Source organism: Nelumbo lutea, chromosome 1 (assembly GCF_056320005.1).
Source record: "Nelumbo lutea isolate HS-2025 chromosome 1, American lotus-T2T, whole genome shotgun sequence".
Lineage (NCBI taxonomy): Eukaryota > Viridiplantae > Streptophyta > Magnoliopsida > Proteales > Nelumbonaceae > Nelumbo > Nelumbo lutea.
In genome coordinates this window covers 13,532,570-13,558,421 of record NC_142684.1, presented here as the reverse complement: position 1 = coordinate 13,558,421, position 25,852 = coordinate 13,532,570, and the positions used below count along the sequence as shown (strand labels likewise).

The 25,852-nt window shown below is 38.2% G+C and overlaps 2 protein-coding genes and 1 long non-coding RNA gene across 3 annotated transcripts; all 3 read left to right on the top strand.

Annotated features, from left to right (window-relative positions):
* Positions 1–4,389: 4,389 nt before the first annotated feature.
* Positions 4,390–12,142, top strand: LOC148873589 (long-chain-alcohol oxidase FAO4A-like). The gene is made up of 3 exons (XM_088966141.1): positions 4,390–5,153; positions 5,268–5,537; positions 10,065–12,142. Exons 1-3 carry the CDS (start codon positions 4,827–4,829, stop codon positions 11,889–11,891), a joined length of 2,424 nt encoding a protein of 807 aa, XP_088822267.1. The 5' UTR covers positions 4,390–4,826; the 3' UTR covers positions 11,892–12,142.
* On the top strand, positions 5,544–8,119 carry LOC148873590 (uncharacterized). Its single transcript, XR_016105549.1, has 2 exons — positions 5,544–6,392; positions 6,440–8,119. It is a non-coding gene; the product is annotated as an uncharacterized LOC148873590 (long non-coding RNA).
* An 11,923-nt stretch (positions 12,143–24,065) lies between the features above and the next one.
* LOC148873588 (protein MODIFYING WALL LIGNIN-2-like) lies at positions 24,066–25,635 on the top strand. The gene is made up of 3 exons (XM_088966049.1): positions 24,066–24,321; positions 24,481–24,686; positions 25,123–25,635. Exons 1-3 carry the CDS (start codon positions 24,217–24,219, stop codon positions 25,364–25,366), a joined length of 555 nt encoding a protein of 184 aa, XP_088822175.1. The 5' UTR covers positions 24,066–24,216; the 3' UTR covers positions 25,367–25,635.
* The last annotated feature ends 217 nt before the right edge of the window (positions 25,636–25,852 follow it).

Genomic DNA, 25,852 nt, shown 5'->3' with positions numbered 1-25,852 from the left:
GTTCTAGGGCGAGGTTGCGTTTCTTCTGCCTTACTAGCCTGACTAAAGGGTTGGTGTTCAATTTGTGAATTATAACTTTTGAATCAATTATGGGCATTTCTACCGCGGACCAAGCAAAAATATCTAAGTTTTTTAGTAAGAAACTTACTAGCTGGGAGCGGAGTGGTTCGTTGATCGAGGCACCGATCTGGAGAGTCTTGACCGGTTCGTCAACAGAGACTGGTATGTGAACCATCTCCTCTGTCGGGGCAGCTCGCTCGTCGGTATACTCCACAGGTCGCTTGAGCTCGACATCTTCTACTAGCTCCGCCTTCCCTTTAAAAGCAGCTATGTAGCATTTGCGCGATTCGAGCTGGTCACCTCGCATGACTCCCACCCCGTAATGACTTAGGAACTTTATCGCCAGATAGTAAGTGGATACTACCGCACATAGAACATGCGTGATGGGCCGACCTACTATGGCGTTATAGGGGGAGGGAGTCGCGACTACTAGGAAGGTGTGGTCAAACCGCACGATGTTTGGCCACGTGTCGGCTTCTACAGGTACTGTGACTCGCCCAAGAGGTCTGAGCACCTCACCACTGAACCCTACTAAAGGGGTGTCAACCAGTTTCAGGTCGCTCTACTGTAGCTGTAATTTATCGAACGTCACCTTGAAGAGTATGTCGGTCGAACTGCCCGAGTCTACCAGTATTCTCTTTACTTCGAAGTCATTGATCCACAACTTTACTACCAGGGCATCGTTGTGAGGATACTGGATCCCGCGTGCATCGTCTTTAGTGAAGTATATCGGTCCTTTAAGCCGATGTCATTTTGGCGAGTTTTCTTCTTCATTTTATAGCTCACACACCGAGGTCCTCCCGAATGCCGAGGTACACCCCGCGATAATGGACCTGCTGGTAATCATGTTAATTACCCCGTGGGTCAGTCTCTCTTCTAGCAACTGTCATGGCGGTTGCTTGTTTCGCCTACTAGCTTCTGGGGCATTCCTTTGATCTCCCTGTCGGTCTGCCTGCTGATTTATCTATCTTCTTTCTTCGCACAAGGAGAAATTCTTCAGGTGTCCACATCGGATGAGTTCCTCGATCTCATCGCGGAGGTTCCTACATTTCTTTGTATTGTGCCCCGTGATCTCGATGAAAGTGGCAATAAACGTTTGGGTTTCTTGCTGTTGAGTCTCCTCTTAACCTGTGAGGCCATTTGACGAAGGAGGAATCCTTAATGGCCATTAGGATCTCTCCTCTTTTAGCATTTAGGGGTGTATAGTTCGTTCTCTCCACAAGAGGGGTCCTGGAGCGCCGACCTGATTTACGAGATCGCGAGGGGGACTGACTTCTAGGTGTTTCTTCTCCTTCTTGGGGACTTGCTTTTCTTCCTCTTTTGTCCACCACTACTCGTTCCTTCACCTTCTCTCTTCCTCTTCTCCGAGGATGGGTTATCGACCTTCTGATTGATCTCCTCCTCGGTGCCAATGAACTGATCTACGAGCTTTAGGAACTCGGTAATGTCCTTCAGTTTGTTTCCTACAACATGCCATTTGAATTCCTTGTGGGTAATTCCGTTCTTGGTTGCAATGAGCCTCATTACCGGGTCGAGATCCGGTATCTGTAGGCAGATGTCATTGAAGCATTTGACATAGCTCCTGATTGATTCTCCTTCCCTCTGAACCACATTGAGAAGGCTTTCTTGGGATTTCGGACACTTTTTGTCGGTGATGAAATGTGCAGTGAACAAGTCAGCAAACTATGACCAGCTTTTGATTGATCCCGGTGCGAGGTTCTGATACCAGGTTCGAACTACCCCTTTAAAGGTAGTAGAGAAGGCTACACACATGCAAGACTCATCAGCCCCAGGTAGGTGCATCTAGGACTGGAAAGAGTACACATGGTCGTTAGGATCGAAAGACCTATCGTACTTGTCTAACAGGGGCATCTTGAAGCCTTTTGGCATCGGGGCCGCCAAGAGCTCGGCAGACAAAGGAGATGACCTGCAAAGTAGTGGAGGAGTGGTCTTTGTAGCCACCGAGCTCACTTCTTCCTTCCCTTTGGTTTGCTCTTCTCGCTCGCTTGGCTTTGCTAGCGGGTTGTTCTTGACTGAGGTACGGCGTGTCTTGCGACGTCTCCACTACTGTTTCCTCACTAGTTCGGCATTGGTGCTATTGACTTCAGTTCGGTCTAGTGTTGCGGCCCTGTCGCGAGGCAGATCCTGGTTTCTTGAGGGATTCTGGGGCTGACTATCACAAGGGACGAAGAGGTCCTGTCTTGAATTCGCACTTCGAACCCCGAAGTGGTTATCTGCTCACGAACCATCATTCTCTTGCTATGAGTGCCGAGGTGGATTCAGTTGACTATCCCTGGACCTATTTCTGAGATTTCCTTGTGAGGTTGATGGAGTATGTTGACTGTCTCTCCTCCCTTGGGGTGAGACCTGATTCCTGAGAGGAAACGGTGCTTGTGAGGTCTCTTCGCCCCGATGAGGGGATTGGTTGATGTTCTAGTTAACTCCAAGGCGATTCGGGTTCTGACCGTGATGGGGCCCTGGGTGTCGAGGTGGAACCAGCTGCTGGTTTAGCTGCAGTGGAAGGAACCGGTGTTGATATTGATGATAGAAGTAATAATGTTGATACTGTGGAAACTGCTGGACCTATTGCATTTGGATCTGAATGGCCCGGACGCACTGAATGAGGTCTTGGAACTGGGAACTCCCCACTCAAGGAGGAACCACAGAGGGCTCAGAGAAAGTTGCGCTTACCACCAGGGGAAGCAGGGCGCTTACCTGTGCGGTGCTCAGTAGTGCAGTTAATGATGGGACTATAGACGTTGTGAGCGGAATGGTGAATTGTCTGATGCATACCATAGGGGCTTGGGGAAAGGTTGGCTACTAGGCTTGCCCTCCAGTGGTGTTCATCTCGACGCTTTTCCCGGTGTGGCTGGAGGATGCCATTGAAATTGAAGTTGCAAAGAGGTAGGAATGATCTTTCGATCGAATTCGCACAGACGGCGCCAATTGATGGTGCGCGATCTAACTACACTCCTAGATGGAGGACGATCTGGACTCCAGGTGGACGGCGAGCTGGATCAGGCTGCAAAACAATCTATCAGAGAACCCGAGGTGGCTAACCCAACGAGGTCTCTCTGATGCTTAAGTCAGTATACTGTAAATGCGAGCTGAGTGCTTGAGAGCTTGATTGCTAGAGAGTAGAGTAATCACATGTACCTTTGCCTTGAGGGTTCTGCCTTTATATACTAGAGTAGTCATGGGTCTCACCAAAAAGCTCTGGGATCTCCGGGGTATGGAGATAAGGTTCGTTCCGCTTCCAAAGGAACAGTATGTAGATAAGGCTTATTGTTTCACCTCTGACTCTAGTGGAGCCGGGATGAGTCATCATTGTGATCTCAGAAAATTCGGGATCAGTTAGCTCATCGTGATCTCGAGTATCTTGGGATTTGTTGGAGAGACCTCTGGAGTCGGTTGCGTGGCGATTCGGTTATTTGCTCTGAGCTAGTACTTCGATTCTTCAGTCTTGAACTGGATTGGATGTCGAGGTGCTTCTACACTGAGGTGGGTTTTGGGCCGAGGCGGCTGAATACCCGAGCTCCAAATGTTGCGAACTAGGCTTTCCAGGCTGAACTGCCATCCCTTGATCAGATCGTGCTCACGTGTCCCCTTCTCGCTAGGTCGGGCCAAATCACCCTTGATCACTTGCTATCACCAATAGCTTCCCCGACAGCGCTACATGCACTAAAGCCTTTGTTGTCCATCGGTGTCTCGGATTCTTCTATACCCTCCGGAGGAGGACCTAATCTGAGGTTTAAATGGATATAAAACCCCCCGCTTGGTTGAGAATAAAGCCCTGGCCTTTCCCGTGGAACCGTTGGCCTTGTGCGATAATTTATTGTGGAATTGAGGATTCAATGAGAGAGAGAAAGAGTTATGCGGAGATTAAATAGGTTTTAAAAGAAAAAGGGCAAGAAAAAGAAAATATAAAAAAAAAAATTAGTGAGGTAATTTCGTAATTTAATGTTTTCCGTTAAAGTTCAGGGGGTATTTGTCTAATGGGTAAAGTTCAGGGGCCTTTATCGCAGAAAAAAAGCACAGGGAGGACTTTGTCACCGTGTTAACTTTCTTTATCGCAAAAAAAAAAAAAAAGCACAGGGAGGACTTTGTCACTGATCACTACTACAGTCGCGGCAGATTTTTTTCCCCATACGTTCAGCTAAATACGCGCTTCGTTGCTTTGATGGAAGACCTGTCATTGGCTCATTGATTGAATGAAAGTGCAATTTTTTTTTTTTACGCAAAAAACAATGAAACTCTTATTACCAAGTAAAACCATAGAAGTTGGTGGAGTTCATAAATTCCTGACAATATAGCTCAACCGATCGCCAATCGAAACACACACACACAAAAAAAAAAAAAGAAAAAAAAAAACAATGTGATCAAGATATATCAGAAACTTGAAGATTATGAGAAAGACAGAAACTGATAAGAGAAAAGTTGATGGAGAAAAAGAAAACGAAGTATCGACTCTTGTACGATATATCGTATGTGTGGAAACGAAGGCGAAGGGTAGTTGGGCAAGAAAATGCAGAATTAATGGAGTTAGTTTTGGTTGGAGGAGCATTCCACATATCCAGTACTATTTATTTTTTCGTTTTAAAATTAGAACCCGTAAGTCACAGACTTCGGTTCCTCATCGCCCCCTTCGTGGCATTAATTCGTGGTCGTCGTTTGATGCCTCATATCCTCCTCGTGGCGTTTCTAACCTCTTCACTTCTCTCTCTCTCTATCTGTCTCTGTCTCTGTAGCATTCACAATAAGGAGAAATGAACGGCAACGGAGCCGCGAAATTCAGTAATTTTCCGACGAATGGAGGAGTTGGGCATACAGTAATCGATCTTGATAGCATCCATACTGACCCAGAATCAAAATCGACGAAAGCTCCCAATGAGCTTCATTCACCAAGTCTCCTGCCGGGTGAGAAAAAACCATACGTGAATTCACTCTCCCCTCGTCAAATGGAAGTACTCACTGCTTTCAGCGACACCCTCTTGCCGTCTGTCTTCCCAGATATCAACTGCTCTGAACAACTTGAGGACTCTTTGTTTAAATTCTACAGAACCTCGGCTTCCATGGCTGGAACTCCAGAGCTGGTAAGACCCAAAAAGCAATTATATATATGTTCTCACAGTTCTATCCTAATTATTAACATCTTTCATTTATTGTTTCTCTAATAATGCCTTTGTTGATCGATCTGAGTGTTGTAGGTTGGAGGATTTTTAAGTGGAAAGATAGAACATCCGATGCTGGGTGTTCTACTATTGGCGCTGTGGCTGTTGTCAACTTGGTTTGGAACGTTCATACTGTGTGGAATACCGAGTTTATCAACCCAATTTCCTTATTTCCAGAGGTTCTCTCAAGTTTCTCAGAAGAAACGGGAGAAGATACTCCTGTCATGGTCCTCCAGTTCGTTTAACATCTACAGGATGCTCTTCAAGACTCTCAAGTATCTGGTCTTCTTCATCTTCTTCACTCAGGTAATTAATATTGCTTCTCCTGTTTCATTTCCCTACATACGTTAAAACTAAACGCTTTAAGTCCGATTACCCTATTAATTAGAAGAACTTCAACTGCATCGGATAAGGGTTTGTTGGGTTTGTTATTTTTCAACTTTGTGTTAACTGATAAGTGATAACCCAACAGCGTTGGGGTTCGGGTTCATTGAAAATTTAACAATTTCCATTCAATGAATATTAGTATTTTATGGGGTTCGACCATGATATCAGAAATACATATAATATCTGGAAATCTTGTGACCGATTAATCAGTATCGTAAACGTGTTAACTATTTATAAAAATCTATGATGTTATATATTCCTAACATCATAGATTTTTCATATGATATTATGTAATTTGGAGCAGGTAGGGTTTTTAATAAATTCTAAATGTTCGATAACCAATTATCCTGAATTTGGATGTTAGAATTTACATCCAATTAATAATTAATAATTGTATCAGATAATGCATATTCAATTTTATTCAATCAAATTAAAATTTAATCTGATAAAAAATTATATATATATATAAAATCTATGATGCCATCATATGAAAAAATAAATAAATAAACTGCATCATGAAGCAAAAAAGTGAATGGTTGATAAAATTCAGTTTAGATCATCTGCGCTTGCGTTTGGACAATAAAGAATTTTCCTTCCAGTCCATACCAAAATGTGCCCATGTCAAAAGTGGTTGAGGTCTAATTTACTGGCAATAACTGGTTATAATATATAGCTAAACAAAAAACAATTTAAAAAGAGGATTTTTTTTGAAGGCAAAAAAGAGGATTATTTACTTCTTGGTTAAATCTCGAATGTGAAATTCAAGCATACCAGGTTTTGTACTGTATATCGATCTCCAATTACATATGGATTACGCGAAGGTTTACAAGTCGAAATCTAACTGGATTTTCTTGGGCTTGGGCAAAACCCCTAACCAGTAACCACCACCAACATCACGGCAGCAATGGTCCCGCCACAGAAGTAGCCATGATATAAAAGAGGGTGAATATGGATTTTCATAAAATCCATCCCATCTCATTGAAACCCTAAGCAACACTCACTGATAAAATAATAGCTTTAGATGATCTTGCCATCCCTAGACTCAAAGCACAGTTTCAGATAACAATCTCTCTTGTTTGCCAAGGGTCAAAGCCTCCCTGTAACATCCCTCCAATCCCCATTCTTTGATTTTCAGCAAGGTTTTTAAAATTGGACCGGACAGGGAATAATTATGGGTTTCAGTTCCCTTGTCGAAGGGTCTAACCTTCCGGTCCAAACAGATAGCTTACTCTGACAAAAAGTAAAAAGAAAATTAAAGACCCAAAAAAAATGGCCAAAAACCGTTCTAGGGTCAAACAGTTCGATGGTATGACCATCTGGATCAGTGATTCATTGATCAAATCAACAATTTTTTACCAAATAGTAGTTTTGGGATAAAATAGAACCAGTCAAATAAATGCTTCCTGGTTTTTCCAGTCTGACCATCTGATCCAGTCCAGTTTTGAAAACACTGGTTTTTAGATTTGATGTTTGAATTGCCATTCACTACTGTTCAAAGTACAGATATAGCATTTGAGTCACTGTATCTAATTCGGATTAATTAGCTGAACAAGATGCCTGTGTAACTGGCTGTGGAGCCAATGTTAACGCCTCGTACCAATGACAAAATATATGAGTTGTATGTTTTATGATTAATGTGGAGTGATATCATTGGTTGCACCGTCTGCTGAACCACTATTGTGTTCAGCTAAACCTTCCTACTTTGGAGTAGAAGACCATCTGTTTCTGTATCTTATTACATAAATAATAAGTCTTTCCACTTCAATATGAGTAACCCTTAGCTATTTTCATAAATTATATTTTATCAAATAGAATAGATTTTTGTGTTTGCATGTAAGATTGGTTGCCAATCAAATACTTTTGGCTTTTCTCAAAAAGTCAAATGCTTTTGGCATGGCACATTTCGATGTGGACTCAAAGGAAAATTCCTTACCCAAACACAAATGAGTGATTGAGACAGATATATCGTAGTTGCCATCTTTTCAAGCTTATCTTCAATGAAAAATAATTCCTTGAAGTCTTGATTTAGCCCCACAGATATTTGTTGGTGCACTGTAGTTGGACCCATCTATTTATCTTAGATGATGAAGATGTGTCTAGCAAAAATAAAACCTCTAAAATTCATGGATTTGAAAGGCGATGTGTAGCAACAAAATTTCACTTGTCTTTATTAATTATTTGAGTAACATCAGACAGTTATGTAGGGTCCAAGTTTCTTTTCTCCTTCATTTAAAATTATTATAGACATATTATTGTTGTATATATTCTTTGGTTGGATTTTCTTTTCTTTCTGTCTTTTAGGGTAAATTTCTTAAATCTCCACAAAAGTTTTTAGTTGTTGCTGAAACCTACTTTGAAGTTTGATAATTGCAATCACCTCCCCCGAACTTTCTAATATAATTGCAGGTAGATCCCCTTTGTTAGAATGTTCTAAAAAAAGGTATGGCAATGTCCAAAATACCCATGTAGCTACTTTTGAATAAAATGTTTATTTTTTCAAATTTTCTTTTCATATGAAATGATAGCCCAAACCCTTACGATCTCTTTTCTGAAATTGATTTATTTTTCAAATTTTCCTTTCATATTAATCGCTCAAATGTAAAGATGCAACTTTAAATTGTCTACTTTTTGTTGTTTACAAAGTTTGTATTATTTTTCTGTAGAAATCAATCTCAGTAGTAACAGTTGCAACCATGTTAAAAACTTTCGGGCAAGGTAATTGCAATTACCAAACTTCAGGAGAGGCCTTAGCAATTTATCCATTATCATTGTCGGCAGACTATTCAAGTTGGTTGACGCATTTAATTAGATTCACTTTCCATGTTCATCATCCTCAAGATAGGACCTACAAATTCAATGCTTCTTAAGTACTTGTTACTAAAACTATTAACATAGTACTAGCAATCAAAAGAAATTATTAATTAACATACTAATGGTATTAAAGAGGCCACCCACCTAATACCAACCGGACGACACTTATATACAAACGATGCTAGTTGTTCTTTACTCACCTTAACATTGGGAGAAATTGGATTTGGTGTTCACAAAATTGTATTCATACATTCTCACAGCCCTTCTCAGCCGTGCATTGAAAACATCTCCTATGAATAAAAAAAAAGGGAATTTTACCGTTCAGTCCACCTCTGAAAATTTTAGCTCCACCGTACAGTTGGGGGCAGGTGACAGCTCAAAATTGATGTCATTTCACTGTTATAGTGGAGGTATTCATAAATTTTAATTGTTGTAGGTTTGCTGTTCAAATCTGAATTCTGAGGTAAAGTACAGTCTAAATAAGCCTAAAGAAAGTACAAGTACAGAAATATTCCACTGCACGGCTTTAAATGGCTGTGAAAATAGTGTGAATTGTGAGTATTGAATCTGCCCTCAATTTGCGAGGGTTGAAGGGCAGCTTTTTTTTCTCTGCCCTAGATTGACTGCTTTTAAGCCATGTTTGATGAAAAAATTGGAGATTTCAACTTGACTGTCGGTCGGTCATTTTTAGGCTGTCCCTACAATAGCTTATCTGGAATGCCTCAAAGCAGCTAGTTGAACCAGCTTAACTGAATGCTCAGCTTAACCCTCTCAAACGAGCACTTAAGAGTTGTTTGGTAACAGCTGAAGTGGTTGAATTTGATAAGCTGAGCACTTGTCACATTAGTCCCCATGGATTGAAAGCCTGAGATTTGGCTTTATGGTAAACTTTACCATAGTAGGGGCTCTTTATCTTTTAGCCAAATAGCCATTAAGGGGTCTTCTAGTAATGGCTAAACTGGCTGAATCCATTGACTTATCACTGTCTTTTAGTGGATATATAAAATAATTAAATAATAAAATATTTGAGGATATTAAAATAAACCAAACTTCAGTTTCAGCCATTAATTAAAGAGCCTAGAATCTCCAGTAACTTAATCAAACAAACAAGTCATCGAGTTCAGCTATTTTTAACTGTTATTAAATGATTCATTAGTAGGTTGTATGCTCTTTAATGGCTGAACTTCATATTGGCTTGATTGCTACATCCTAAAATTTTTATTATATGACTACACTATTCACAAAAAGACAAAGAAATAGGTCATTCAGTTCAGCCAATTCAACCATTCCCAAATGACCCTATCTAGGGATGATCATGCATGCTGCCCGATCCGACCCATACCACACCCCAAGCCTAATAATATATATACCCACATAAGTTGTATATATTCCTCGCTGAAGATTTTAGGCACTGGGCCTAGCCCTTATTAAGTTTGGGCTTAATGTTGGGCTGGGCTTAGGAGAAAATTTTCTGCCAAGGCGCCCCAAGAACTTTTTGAACGGGCTGGACCGGTCAATGGGTCCAGGAGATTTGGGCTCAAATAATCTTTTTCTCTTGTCTGCAAATTCTTGTTCATGGGTGTGACTGAGACATGACATCTGTTACATTACACTGTTCTGGTTTACTTTTTTCAGGTGGACGAGAACAATGAGAACCCAACCTGGAGAGGTATAGACTACTGTGGTCCTGATCCAGATTTCATAAACAATCGAACTCGAGAAACTAAAACCCCACAAGGTCATGAACATGAAGAACTATTTGAACCCCTTTACAGAGGCATCGTTAATATAAGACAAACCAGAGAAGGACTCGCCGAAACTCTGCGGCAGTCCGGATTCCATGTCCGTCTCCATCCTCATCGACGGTATAATCCATCACCGTCACATCCTTCCTTAACCATTCGATGTGATGCAGTTGTGGTGGGTTCAGGCTCCGGCGGTGGTGTTGCTGCAGGCATTCTTGCCAAAGCTGGCTACAAAGTTGCTGTCTTAGAGAAGGGAAACTATTTCGGAAGGAAAAACCTTTCACTCCTGGAAGGGCCATCCATGGATGAAATGTACTTAAGCGGAGGATTGATGGTCACCGATGATATGGGTGTCATTATGCTTGCAGGATCCACCGTCGGTGGAGGCTCCACAATCAATTGGTCAGCCTCAATTCGGACGCCCCAGCATGTAATCAGAGAATGGTGCAACGAATATGAGCTTGAGTTATTCGGTAGCAAGCTTTACAAAGAGGCCATGGATGTTGTCTGCAAGCGCATGGGAGTTCAGCCTGATGTTGAAGAAGAAAGCTTGAGCAACACAGTGTTGAGAAAAGGATGCTCCGAGTTGGGCTACCCAGTGATAACTGCTCCTCGGAACTCACCACCTAATCACTACTGTGGTTGGTGTTGTTTCGGGTGCAAGGATGGAAGAAAGAAGGGTACCTCAGAGACATGGCTGGTGGACTTAGTTGATTCTGGTAATGGCGTGATTCTTCCTGGGTGCGAGGCATTGAAAATCTTGCATGAGAGGAAGAAAGGGAGGAAACGTAACACAGCAACTGGGGTTGTCTTCGAATTCAACAATGGATGGGGGAAAGATTTCTGTGTTTTGGAGTCGAAGGTGACGATCGTCGCCGGTGGTGCTCTCTGCACGCCCACACTGCTAAAAAGAAGTGGGCTGAGGAATTCCAACATTGGAAAGAACCTGCATCTCCATCCGGTGGTGATGGCATGGGGTCACTTCCCAAGTAGATCAGCTGACAGTGGGTGGCCGGAAAAAGATAAGAAGAGCTACAAAGGTGGCATTATCACGGCAATGTCGACCGTCGTTGCAAACTCCGAGGACTCTGGCTATGGTGCAGTGATACAGACACCAATGCTGCACCCTGGTATGTTCTCGGTGATAACTCCATGGATATCCAGCGTCGACATGAGAGAAAGGATGTCTAAATTCTCAAGGACGGCCTACATATTTGCATTGGCCAGAGATAAAGGCTCAGGCCAAGTGAACTCTCCAAGCTCCATCAGCTACAGGATGGATGCCATGGATGAAGAGCACCTGAAGCAAGGACTGGAGAAGATACTACGGATACTGGCAGCAGCAGGAGCAGAAGAGATTGGAACCAGTCATTGTATGGGGAGGAAAGTGAATGTGAAGAAAGTGAGTTCAAATGAGTTTGAGAGGTTTGTGAAGAAAGAGAGCAGGAGGGCACTGAGAGACCTCAGAACTCCAATATCCTCAGCCCATCAGATGGGCAGCTGCAGAATGGGAGTGGACCCAAAGTCGTCGGTGGTGAACCAGAGAGGGGAGACGTGGGAGGTGGAGGGGTTGTTCCTGGCAGACTCGAGTGTCTTTCCAACGGCGTTGGGTGTGAATCCCATGGTCACCATTCAGTCCATCGCTTACTGCACTGCACAGTCGGTGCTTGAAGTGCTTAGGAGGAAGAAGGATGATCTAATAAGTTTTCAATTCTAGAAGTGTTATGATCGATGGCCTATTTCAGAGGCTCATTCTTCCATAAAATAAATTAATGAATGAAGGGGATGAGAAATACTAAAATAATAAAATATGGACAAAGTCTGATACCACTGTAGTGTGTGATAGGGAGAAATACTAAAATAATAAAATATGGACAAAGTCTGATACTACTGTAGTGTGTGATAGTTGCATGCTGCTAGTTTGATATCAAACAATGGCCCAAACTGAAAAAGTGGGATTTTTTAGAAGTGCTTTTTTCATAAGTAATTCTAAAAAAGTGCTTGAACTATCCGTTTAGTAAAGATGCTTTTTCTAATGAAAAATAAAACATTTATTTGACAGCATTGTTTGGTTCAGAAGGGGCTTTTACCAATATAAAGATAATATTACCTTCCATCGTATATAAACATTAAAAAGCAAACCAGTGCTTCTCATGCCAAGGGGATTTCAACCAATCCATGCTCATTGTATGAATAAAATGAGAAAATAAATGAATCATACCTAGTTGGTTGCAAAAACCACTGTTGGGGGCATTTGATTCAAAACAAACAACAGTAGAGGAAAAAATGAAGAATGTGTGAGGAGTGGTGGAATGAATTTGTTTAGGAAAAAAACAAGAAAAAATGGCTAGAGGACAGCCTTTTAAAAGAATGATTTACAGCAGAGTTGATGAGATATATTTTTTTCACAAAATTAAGCTGTATTGATTAAAGTCTGTAAATAAACAACAAAAAATTTGATTGTCTTTAGCATAGGTTACTTTTTTGTTTTGAGCCTTGGAAACCACATTTATATACAACTAGTGTAAGGATACCTGCTATGCTGGTGTACAAAAAATGATAGAAGGGTGTGAAGAAGTGAAGCATATGCGTTGAATATATAACATCGGAAATTTTTCTTCATATTAATTACTTGAATTTTATATATATCATAATTAAGATAGAAATTGAAAATTAAAAAAAATTAATAGTATGATTAAAAATAAACTTAAATGCTTGCAGCAAATAACAATAAAAATAACATTTATTTTAACAATTATTTTTATTTGATATGATGAATATATAACATCGGAAATGTTCTCAAATGTTTTCTATAAAATTCTGTACATTTTTATTTTTTGTTTTCTATCCTTTTTTAAATATTTATTTTTCAATTATGTCATTTATGGGTTTCTTTGAAAAATTGGATCATTGACCCACCATCTAAATAAGAAAATAGCTTTGCTTTAGGATTAGTTTTAAATTAGGGAAAATTATAGTCAAAGTGGGTTGTACATTTAAAATTAGGCTATAGGTTGGTCTTGAAACTGAAAAAACTCTGACAACCGGCTCTACATGTCAAATTATAAAAACCCCCGCCATATCATTGGAGGCTTATGTGGATATTGCCAACATAGGACTCTTAATCCATATTGGACACAACAAAAATCTTATACCAAAATTGCCCTTTAATGCTAGGTGATTGGAAAATAAAAAAAAGGGTTTTAGTTTCTCTTCTACTCTCTCTCTCACAATCGTCTCTCTCTACTCAACGACTGCATGATTTGAAAATAAATAAAAATGGTTTTTGGTTTTGGTATTTACATTCTATCTATCAATTTCACTCATTCTCTCTCTACATATCGTTCTCCCTCAATCTCTCTCATTCCCTTTCTCAGCCAATCTCTCCTTCTCCCTTAATTTATGTTGTTCTCCCTCAGTTTCTCTCTCACTCCCTCTCTCTTTCTTTTTTTTTTTTTTCTTACACACTTATATGGTATTAATCAGTAATAGAGTTCACTCCATCCAGAACTCTGGATAGATGTTGGGCAGTTCTCATCCCTATTTTTTTTGCTTCTACAGATAATCTTATCTGTTGTAATCTCCTATCTTTTTGTAGTTTGAATTTAAATGTAACAACCTCAACATTGTATATAAATATACCATAGCAGTCGTTCAGTCACTCTTCAACTCATCCAGTGAATACTATTTCACTCTCCAACTTTGTGAATCTAGTCACAGTTCGACTGGATCGCACCAATTATCTTTTGTGGTCTACATAAGTAGTTCCAACATTGCGGGGCTACAAACTCCTTTGTTATGTTGACGGTTCATTCCCCTGTCCATCACAGTATCTTGAGGAATCCTCCTCTACAACTTCTACAAATGACAGGTTCTCAATCCCTTATACGCAACATGGCAAGAACAAGACTAGCTAATCTTGAGCTGGTTGTTATCCTCTATGACAGAGCCAGTCCTTGCCCAGGTGGTGGGATGCAACACTTCTAAATCGGTATGGGATTCTCTTAACCATCTTTTTTCTTCCACTAGCAAGGCTAGAATAAATGATCTAAAACTTGAATTAGCTCATGTGACCAAAGGTGAGCTAAATGCTAATGATTATATTCATAAGATCAAAGGACTTGTTGATTCTCTTTCCGCATCTAATTATAATATGTCTGATTCAGATTTGATTCATTATTTACTTGGTGGTTTGCCATCTGATTATGATAACTTTGTTCTCTCTATTACCACAAGAATGGATTAATTCACTCTTATAGATGTACAAAGTCTTCTCATGGCCTATGAAAAACGATTAAAGAGGCATCGTAGTACACATTCCTTAGAAACAAACTCTAATAATCTACCAAAGAAGACTAAGGATACCTCTTCTAATACCAATACTATTTCTCACTCTCATGTGTCTGACTTTCAAAGGTTTCGGCCAAGACAACAGGATTACAATGCCAAGAAGAGCCACCCACCTTCTAATAATACTAGTTATAAAAAAAAGGACAACAATGTTGTATGTTAGTTATGCAGTTATGTCGGACATATTGTTGCTACTTGTTGCAAATACCTTGCTCTCACTAGTCGTTCGCATCAGAAATCAGCAGGTTCTGCCTACACTGCATCCAATTCTCGACATCACGATGTGAACTAGTACTCGGACTCAGGGGCCACACACCATCTCACCTCTGATCTCAGCAATCTCTCAGTTCATGACGAATACACCGGTGATGATCAGATCCCTGTTGGTAATGGTGCAGGTTTGAGAATATCTCATATTGACTCTTCAGTTATTCATTCCTCTACTGGCTCCTTTGTATTGAGTAACATATTATTATGAGTGCCTCACATCACTAAAATTTTACTCTATGTTAGCCAGTTTTGTAAAGAAAATGATGTCATTTTCTTATTTGATTCTCATGGTTTCTGTGTGAAGGACAATCTAATAGGGAAAACTCTATTCCGAGGGCCAGTTAAAGGTGGATTATATCAGCTACAAGTAGATTACTGCTCCAAACCTTCAGCACCATCTGCATTTGTAGGAGAGCGTACATCTTCTTCTATTTGGCATCCTCGTCTGGGCCATCCCAGCACCAAAGTTACCAAACATGTGCTCTCCAGTAATCAACTTCCAATCTCAAATAAAGCTCTAGCATTTTTCCGAGCGTGTCGAGTTGGGAAGAGTCATCGCCTTTCATTTTTTCTTAGTCAGACTATCATCACTTCACCACTTGAGATTATTTTTTTATATGTATGGGGTCCTACCCCGTGTCCTTCAATTCTGGGATTTCGGTATTACTTGCATTTTATTGATTCTTATAGTAAATATGTTTGGATCTTTCCTTTGCGTTCTAAATCTGAAGTACCCTCCTTATTTATTGCACTCAAGCAAAATGTGGAAAATCTGTTGGGTGCCAAAATTAAAATACTATAAACCGATGGTGGTTCTGAGTACTCCCCCCTGCGTTCTTTCTTTCGTGAAGCAGAAATCACACATAAAAAATCATGCCCTCATGTTCACGAACAAAATGGTTCCTCTGAACGCAAGCACAAACACATTGTAGAGACAGGCCTAACACTAATGGCTCATGCTTCCATGCCTACAAATCGGTAGTTTGATGCCTTTGAAACAGCAGTTTATCTTATAAATCGATTTCCTTCACTAGTAATTCAAATGCAAAGTCCTTTGCAACAGCTCTTTGGCACACCTCCGAACTACTAATTTCTCAAAGTGTTTGGGTGCGCTTGCTATCCTCACTTATGTCCTTATAATTCAAACAAGCTACAACCACGCTCCACACGTCCTGTATTCATGGGTTATAGTGGCCAACACAAAGGTTACAAGTGTCTTCATCTACCCACAAGCCGGATTTACATAACCAGGAATGCTACCTTTGATGAATTCGACTTCCTCTTTGTTGATCACCTATCTCCTTCTCCGCAGCCCTCTACCTTACAAAGTGGTGTTGTTGGTGCCCCACCTATTGTACTTCCCTGTCCAGCACCTACTACTATATAACTCTCAACCCAACCTACTTCTCCTATTCCCTCAGAATCATTACCTAGCACGTCCTCCACTTTCACTGCACCTCCAGTTGAGCCTGCTTTATCCCCTGACCCATGCCATGTTGACCCTCCCACTACATCCCGTCATCCCATGGTCACTCGATCTCATAGTGGCATCATTCAACCTAATCCCAAGTATGCTCTCCTTGCTAGCCCCTATGTGAAACTAAACCTACATCCTACACTCAAGCCTCTAAAGATCCTCGATGGGTTCTTACAATGGCCAATGAATTCCGTGCCCTTCAAGAGAATCGCACTTGGACCCTTGTGCCATCGCCACATGACAAAAACATAATTGGCAATGAGTGGGTTTTTAAGATTAAAGGAAACTCGATGGAGCTATTGAGCGCTTCAAAGCGTGCCTTGTAGAAAAAGGATACTCACAAGAAGCAGGTCTAGACTATGATGAAACTTTCAATCCTGTGGTAAAGCCTACTACTATTCAGACTGTCCTCTCCCTTGCTGTGTCATCCAACTGGTCTATTCGCCAATTGGATGTAAACAATGCTTTCCTCCATGGAATTCTTCAAGAGGAAGTCTTCGTGAAGCAACCTATTGGTTTTACAAATCCTCGCCATCCCACATATGTTTGTAAGCTAAATCGCTCTCTTTATGGGCTTAAACAGGCCCCACGGGCCTGGTTCACATGCTTATGAGATTATCTCCTTTCTTTGGGCTTTGTTGAGTCCAAGGTGGACTCCTCTCTCTTATATTATCACTTAGGAGGTGTTGCTGCACTACTACTTGTCTATGTTGATGATATCTTGTTTACGGGTTCTAGCTCCACTGCTATTTCTACTCTTGTTCAGCAACTATCTACCTAGTTTACAATCAAAGACTTGGGTCCTACACATTACTATTTGGGTTTAGAAGTCCATAGAACCAGTGCTGGTGTTCACATTTGCCAGCACAAGTACATTCATGATTTGTTACAATGGACTCAGCTGCATAAAGCTAAACTAGTTTCATCTCCCATGGTAGCATCAACTCGACTCACTCCATCACCGGGCACTCCATTACCAGACCCTACACAGTTTCAGAGTATTGTTGGTGCCTTGCAATATATAACACTCAGTCACTCACCCAAGCAGACATAGCTTACTCAGTCAGCAAGATATGTCAGTTTCTTAAAGCACCTACAGATGAACATTGGGCCGCTGCAAAACGCATTTTGCGTTACCTTAAAGGGACTATCACTCATGGCCTCCTTTATCGTCCATCTTCTCACATTCTCACTACCTTCTCAGACACTGACTGGGCCGGCTGTCCTATCGATCGTCATTCACAAGGTGGTCAATATGTGTTCTTAGGCTCCAACCTCATCTGCTGGTCTTTTAAAAAGCAATCAACAGGTCCTCCACTGAGTCTAAGTACAGGAGCTTAGCTGCTACCACTACTGAAGTTACTTGGCTTCGTATGTTGCTTCAAGGGCTAGGTGTTCCTCTCTCATCTCCTCCCACCATATGGATAGACAATCTCGATGCCAAAATCCTTGCTTTGAATTTGATTCATCACTCCCGCACCAAACATATCAAAATGGACATTCACTTTGTTCGAGAAAATCTTGCCCAAAAAGTAATTGATGTTCAGTTTGTTCCTACTCACAATCAGCTGGCGGATATCCTCACCAAACCACTGCCATCACCTTGCTTCATTGAGCTCCGATCCAAACTGAGTGTTGTGCCTTAGCCCTATCAGATTGAGAGGGGGTAATAAAGTCCACTCCATCCAGAACTCTGGATAGACAATGGGCAGTTCTCATCCTTGTTTTCTTGCTTCTATAGATAATCTTATATGTTATAATCTCCTATCTTTTTGTAGTTTGAATTCAAATGTAACAACCTCAACATTGTATATAAATATACCATAGCAGTCGAACATTCAAGCTGCTTAATTTGTCTTTCACACAAGAGCCTTTTAATCAAGCCGTATAAAAGAACATGAGACCAAATTTGGTATGGTTCAAAAATCATTACACCAATTTGATGAAAATTCATAAGAAACTCTTGGCTAAGAAATTTACACCAACTTGATAGAATTTATAAGTTGATTGTACAAGTGATTGGTCCCTTTAGTTTTTTTATACTATTTGATTAATATTATATAAGTTTGTAAGAAAATTAAAAAAAAAAAAAAGAACAAGATAAGGAGTGGGAGAATGATAGAGATTGAGGGAGAATGTGTGTGTGTGTGTGTGTATGTGTGTGTGTGTGTGTGTGATAGAGGGAGTATGAGATAGAGAGATGACTGTGAGAGTGAGAAAGAAGGGAGGGAGATCGAGAGATAGAGGGAGCAGGAGAGAAACTAAAAACCTATTTTTGTTATAGGTTGTTTGAATTTTGTTGGTTTCTAGACCAACTTGCAACCTAATTTTAAATGTACAACCGACTTTTACTATAATTTTCCCTTTAAATTATATTTTTTATTTACATTATATAAATAATTTCTACTTATCAAACTTAATTTTTGTTTGCCTATGATATCATTTGATCCAAGCCACTAACCCACCACCCAAAAAGAAAAATAGTTTGATTTCTAGGTTGATATTAAATTTTGCATTACATTTCTATCATTGATAAAATTATTTCTTATCTATAATACTTATTTTTGTCCAATATAATGAATGCATAATATTATATATGTACCCAATATTTTATTTTTATAAATATATAACCTTAGATATGTGCCCAAAATTTTCTCTATTTTTTTTTATTTCTGTGATTCTTTGAATTTTCTATTTTTCAAAATTTTATTATTTGACTATGACATCATTTAATTTTTAGGTAGATTTTAAATTTGGCATCCCATTCTCATCATTAATAAAAACACTTCTTATATTTTATACTTATTGGTTTTAATCTTTTATTATTTAATTATGGTGTTATTTATTAACCCATTTGACCTCAAATGGCTGAATTGCTTACCCACCACCAGGAGGGAAGCAAATGGCTTTGTTTTTAAATTACTTTTCAAAATATTTATTTTTATACTATTAACGTTAATATTGTGGATTTCAATACAAGAATTCAATGATGAAAAAAATATATCTTAAATATAGGATATAATGAGAGAGAATAGGAAACTATTTTTACTTCCAATTAAATTTTACATTCCATTTCCATCATTAATAAAAATATTTCTTATTTATCATACTTATTATTATTTAATATGCATGTTAAAAATAAGTAGATATTAAAAGTATAAGCTTTTATGTTATTGGAATTATTAATTTATTAAGTATGAAATTAATTAACAGAACATAATAATGAGAACTTGAGAATAAACAAAAATGACTTAAATATATGATTCAACGAACATGAATGCAAGTTAATAACTTAAATGTTGGATTTAATGAGATGGAATTGAATGAATTGAATATCTTAAAATTTCCTCTTTTAAACTCATTTAATGTCAATAACCAATTACCCTATTTGCCCTTATTTTTATCAATAAATTTAAATATAAAGGGGTAAATTTTGTCCTAAAAAAATCCAAAAATATTCTTGAGGCCATTCACACTTTCTAAAGTAGTATAGATTCTATTTTAAAAATTTTATTTTTAATTATATGTCATGGGTTAACCTATTTGACTTGAAAGGTTGAACCACTAACCCAACCCCTAGATAGAAAGATGGCTTAATTTTCCATCGGTTTTAAATTGCATATTTTTTGTCCATCAGTAATAAAATTATGTCTATTTTATCATATTTATTTTTTAATATGACAAATAAATAATAATAATATTATATCTATTTTATCATACTTAATTTCTCATTTATTTTATCATACTTATTTTAAAGTTATGTCTATTCTGTCATACTTTTATCAGAGTTTCATTTTTTCTATATTTTTTATATTTTTATACTTTTAAATTTGTATTATTTATTTATGGCACCATGAAATTATCCATTTGACTCAAATGGTTGAAGTAATTACCCATGACCTAAATGGAAAATATGATTTCATTTCTAGGTTTATTTTAAAATATACTTTATTCTATTAATAATTATTGTGTTTGGATTTATTAGTGGAATTTAATAATGATAAATAAATGTATTTTTTATTTTCTAAATTTGTATTATTTATTTATGGCATCATGAAATTATCCATTTCATCCAAATGGTTGAACTACTTACCCACCACCTGGATGAAAAATATGATTTCATTTCTATGTTTATTTTAAAAATATAAAATTTCATTATATTAATAATTATTGTGTATGGATTTATTAGGGATATGTTTGGTTTGAAGGAAAAGGTAGGGAAAGAAGGGAAACATAGGGAAACCTATACAAGGTTTGTAAAGGTTTACCTACACTTCACCTCCTTTCCCTACCTTTTCCTAAAACCAAACACAGCCTAGTGGAATTTAATGATGATAAGCAAAAGTATAAATGTTGGATTCAATGAGAGAGAATGTGATTTATTTAATGACTTAAATTTAAGAATACTTAATGAGAGGTAATTAATGTACTTATGGTATTCTTTTAATTACATTTTATGCCATTTTAATAGAGATGAATTAAATTCAAGAGGATGGGTATTTTAGTAAAGAAAATTTCCAGAAGTCAATACCTCCTCATTCACACTTTTATAAGTAGTATATATATATATATAACTTTTATATCATTTACTACATAGCTCATATTAAATGAAATTATTAAAAATATAGCAAGTCAAACCCACATAGGTCTTCATTGTCTCTTATAAAATCCATCTTGACTCTCTAATAAGATCATTCTTAAATCTACTCTCTCTCTCTCTCTCTCTCTCTCTCTCTCTCTCACACACACACACACACACACACACACCTTGATAGTCAATGTTTGTCACAAATATCTCCTCTCCCCATTAAATCCCTCCTTTCTTCTTAACTTTCTATTGATTCCTTTTGGTTGTCTTTAATAAAGTAGGGGTATAAATTAGAGGGATTGGGTTAGGTTTAGGACCAATTCTAAATACGAAACCTAACTTGGACTTAAACTAATTTTATGGGGTGAACCAATCTTCTTTTTCTATGAAAGTCTAAAGAAACCATTAATTGCTACTTTCCATGGTTTATTAGGTTTTTCTCTTTTTTATTAATTCAGTGTAGATTTGTTTCATGAATTGTTCTAGTTCAACAATAAAATACAGTAAGTAAACACTTAACATGAGCCTTTGGTTCATTAGTTCAATTTTGAAATTGTTTTCTTAACTTGGTTATGGGTCTCATGGTAAGCACATTTTTTTGGCTTTAATGCTTTATAGGGCTATACAATGGGGGTAAACATCCCCCAACCCTAGTGGCAATGGGATTTGATCTCAAGTCTCTAACTACAACTAGCCAAAGAAGGGAAAGTATCTACCGACTAAGCCACTAACAGTTGGTTTATGTATATAATAATATATAAGCTATATAAAAAAGGAATAATTTGAAGCTCAATAACTAAAAAAGAAAAAAAAATCATTTTTGCTACTAATTTGTATTTAAAGAGCTAAAAATATATAAAAACTTTGTTTAACCACTATTACTTCATTTTTTCCCTTAAAAAATACATTTTTGAACAACAACTCACCCAAACCTCTTTATCCTTTCATTTCACACACACGTGGTTATTTATTTTTAAATTAAATGATTAAGAATATAGAATGTCAAAATAAAAACCTCACGAATCTCAATTGTCTTTGATAAAGTCAATCATTATTCTCTCATTCTTAAAACTCTTTTTCTCTCTCTTTCTGTCAAATCTCAACCCTTTTTCTCTCAATAAATTAGATGGATTCAGTTAATTAAGTTAAAGGATAATTCATGACCAACTCTAAATATGGACCTTATAGCCTAAACCAATTGACACCAAAAACCTGAATTTGACAATCAGAACCTAACTTATTGTGCCCAACTCTAAATATAGACCTTATCCTAAACCCAAAGTGACACCAAAAACCTGAATTTGACAATCAGAACTTAACTTATTGTGCCCAACTCTAAATATAGGCATTATCCTAAACCCAGATTGACACAAAAAACCTGAATTTTCCAATCAAATCCTAAACCAAATTGATGACAAAAATCTAAATTTGCCCACCAAAAACCCAACTTCTGCCTAGCTCTAAATATGGACCTTAGCCTAAACTCAAATTGACACCAAAAATCTAAATCAGCCATGCAAAACCTAACTTCTGCCTAACTCTAAATATGGACCCTAGCCTAAACCCAAATTAAATCAAAAACCAAAATTTGCCAACATAAACCTAACTTCTATAAGTTCATGCATTGCATGGGTTTAGATACTAGTGATAAAATAATAATTAATAGATTTTTAGCAACATTTATTAATGAAGAAATTTAAAATATGAAATAGGCATTTATGTTTTGATTTGTAATTAGGGTGTAAATGGTATTCGAAAATCCAATTTCGATTTTGATATTCAGCATAATTGAATCGAATTTGGATAATTCATACCAAATAGTTAATCGGATTCGAATTCAGATATGACCTGATTCGATTCAATAAATATCTGAATTCGACCAATTATTTAATTCTTATATATAATATATAAAATATTTTATATAATTTATATATAATAATTAAGTTACATAAATAATTTATATATTTATATACTTTATATCAATAAAATATTTATTTTATATATTTTTTAATTATCTAAAGTAATTAATTAATCAAATCGAATATTCAAATATTTAATCGAATTTGAATTCGGATATTAATTTTTAATATCCGTCGGATATCGGATCGAATTCGACTATTGAATTTTCTAAAGTTTTTGCTTAATGGACCACTTGAAAATCATCATTGAATGAAAATGAAATTTACTAAGGGTTCAACCATGCTGGGTCAGGTGCTTGCGGTTGACGTCAACCCTATTGAATGGATGGGATCAGGTTGTATTGAGGTTAGGTTGGCCCAATACAAAAGTTCTTCTGGGATCGTACCGTTCCAGCATCTCATAAAAATTGCCCTAACACAAAAGTGAATAAACATAATAAATGTATCAAGTTCTGCTAAACGAGTTCAAAGCCGAATCAGGTTGTCCGGAGCCTCAACCCAAATACTGAAATACAACCTGAAGTTAAAATTGGATTCATATTTTCAATCCTTGCCTTAACAGAGAGAGGCCTTCAACCTAACTCACCTTTGGATTGGGTTCGGACTTCGGACTAACCCGACCTAAATTGCACCAGCTAAAACTTACCCACCATTCCCCTAAACAAGGTACGTGACTCATTTTTATCCTCATTTTGTTTGTCCAAGTCTGTGACACAATCTGGGTCTGATTCAGTTTGAAGCTACCTATCCACACGTCGTCTTGCATGGACCCTACACCCCCAGAATCCAAACACAAGAATTTGGTTGTTTGGAACTTTCCTGGAAGAATCATGAACTCCAAAATAATCAACCAAATCCCCTCCAATAAACAAAAGTGGATTGGCCACCCACCATGTATTTCTGTAACGAAAAATATCCCATAAGCCATTGAGTCTTAAAGCTCTTGATGCTGTTGGGACCATTCATCCTCGATCTCTAATGCTTTGATTAATTAAAGAAGGAACCCATTTGTAGTTTTTATATATATCCACAACCCAGAATTCCATCTAGGAGGAATATCACCTTGCTTTGTAGACTAAACTAATCTTTCTATTTGTATTATTTATTTACTATCTAAAACGATTGGGAACCTTGTAGTAGTTGACGAGCTCCTTGTCAATGGAGATGAGACTGCTTAGATGAGATCAGGCAAGATGAAATCCCAAGCTTCATCAGATGTTCTATATCGTCTAAGTACAGTTGGAATGGTATCTCCCCTTCCAAGCAATTATGAAAGACTTTGGAAGAAAGTCTCGAGAACCACAACGGAAAAGATCCCGAAGGGAGACCTCCATATCTTTCTTTCCCTTGAGTAAGCTCCAAGCTTTTTCTGTTTATTCAATTGGGGAACTCCCAAGGCTTCTCCGGGCTCTGCTGCAGATAGGAAATTCGGTCTCCAATGGAGGAACAACGACATGGGTTCGTGATAATCTGCTCAACCATTGTCTTCCTCGGCCTGGTTACCTTCTCCACATGTATTGCCGCCGAGGTGAAGAGAACAAAGGTAAGGTGCTGTTCCATGAGTTCTTCATTTATACGCAATAGTAGCGTACATGTTAGATTCCTGCTTTTTCATGTCTGCCCTGCATTTGATGGCTCAGAGAAATTGTTCCATATTCCTGATGATTTCGCTGGGGCTGTTTATTGGGTTGCTTTTTTGAAGGTCAGGGATATCAAATTGGATGGAAAGTTATGCTACCTTCCAGCTAGCCCAGCCTTTGGGCTCGGACTCGCAGCTTTGGTCTGTCTCTTGGTGGTTCAGATCGCCGGGAACACTGCCATCGGCATGCAATTCTGCTCAAGAGAGAAGAAAACCGGGTTCAAGCCCAGAAAACCAAAAATTGCAATCGCTTTGCTGGTTCTCTCTTGGTAGGTAGTCAATTCTTTTCCAGTTCTCACCAACTTTTGATTTTCTACAAAGCTTTTGATCAATGGCAAGGATATATTGGCCCACCATAGCACCCAAGATTTTTGAAATCCATGAGCAGCTTTTAGATCAGTCATGGCCAGCTCACAAACCTCATTGATGGTATAATCCTGACCATCTGATAAAGTTGTTATGTTTTAATTCATAGCGTCTGACTCATGTATTGGACCAATCATCAAATAGGTGGAACCATGGATAAGTACTATCCTTAGAAAATGGCTTTGTGAGTTGGCCTTGTCTGGCCAAACCAGTTGTAGTGATAAAACAATTTTCATCATCTGGGCCCTCCATTTTCTTTGTTAGTGTTTCGTGGCCAATAGTACTACCACATGGGGCCATGTTCTAAGAATATTATATTGGTTTGAATTTGATCAACAGGATCAGCTTTATACTTGCAATGATCTTATTGGGTGGGGCTACAAGTATAAGCCAGAGGCAGCCGTATGGCGAAGGGTGGCTGGACGGAGACTGCTACGTCGTCAGGGCCGGAGTTTATGCCGGATCAGCTGTACTAGTTCTGGCTACTGTAATCTTTTCACTGGGATCCATCTTGACGACTAGAACGAGAGATTGGAGAAAGCAGGTCGAACAAGGGAAGAAGATACATGCACAGATGGGATGACGAGTTACAGAGATGGAGAGAAGCACAGAGGCCCTAAAAATTGAAGTGTAGTATTCACTCTTCAACCGACAAAAGAAAGGCATTGATGAAGACAGTAGCAAGTTACGACAAATAAAGAAGACATTGAGATTGTCTGCAAAGGAGAAATGGCAGCATTTTAGTGTTGACGAAGCAAAGGACCCCACGTACAGAAATAGAGAGATGTTTTGTTCACATTTGGATATATGGATAATAATAATAATGGGTCAAATCTGAACCACATTATACCATCTACCAAGCAAAATCTTACTCTCCATCGTGTTATATATATATATATATATATATATATATATATATATATATTGTTATACTTTTCCAAATACAATAAGATGAAATAGGGGAAGGATCAAGGATAGGAGTTGCAGATTAAACGTTTGCTGTCTTTATTTTTTTCTCCGAGTTGATTAGCAGAGCCTCAAGGCATCAAAATGTAAAAGAAACTACTCT